This window comes from Morone saxatilis, unplaced genomic scaffold (assembly GCF_004916995.1).
Source record: "Morone saxatilis isolate NCDOM2014 unplaced genomic scaffold, NCSU_SB_2.0 Contig12, whole genome shotgun sequence".
Taxonomy (NCBI): domain Eukaryota; kingdom Metazoa; phylum Chordata; class Actinopteri; family Moronidae; genus Morone; species Morone saxatilis.
The window spans coordinates 16133511-16133894 of NW_023339674.1; the positions used below are offsets into that span (position 1 = coordinate 16133511).

The 384-nt window shown below is 46.4% G+C and overlaps 1 protein-coding gene across 1 annotated transcript in view; it reads right to left on the reverse strand.

Moving 5' to 3' along the window:
* Positions 1–384, reverse strand: part of tle2a (TLE family member 2, transcriptional corepressor a) — a 36790-nt gene that overhangs the window by 5020 nt on the left and 31386 nt on the right. Inside the window, exon 10 of the mRNA XM_035653656.1 lies at positions 247–268. Within this exon, the coding sequence (XP_035509549.1) occupies positions 247–268 (22 nt within the window). The remainder of the gene's footprint in view (positions 1–246; positions 269–384) is intronic.

The following is a 384-nucleotide window of genomic DNA, read 5'->3' on the forward strand; positions in this document are numbered from 1 at the left end:
AGACAAGAGAGAAAAGACAAGAGAGAGTTCATTTGTTGTGAATTATTTAAGTGAACAAATGATCGATGGAGGCAGTATGTGTCAGTTTTAGTATAGACCAGAACCAGCTCCACATTTTATTACGGTGACTCCCCCTGCAGAGCCTTTCAGTGTGTGAGACAGTTGTGACTGACAGGCTGTTAACAAGCTGCCCCTACCATACAAAAGGCAGGACAACACAAACTGCAGCACTGGACCACTACTGACCCCTGCTGGCCACCATGTGTCCCTGCAGTGAGACAGTACATGTATATGTTTGAGTGTGTGCTCGCATACACGTCCTCCACATCCTCTTTCTATGCATGTAGCTGCATCTACGAGCATATGCATGCATAATGGTGGGTG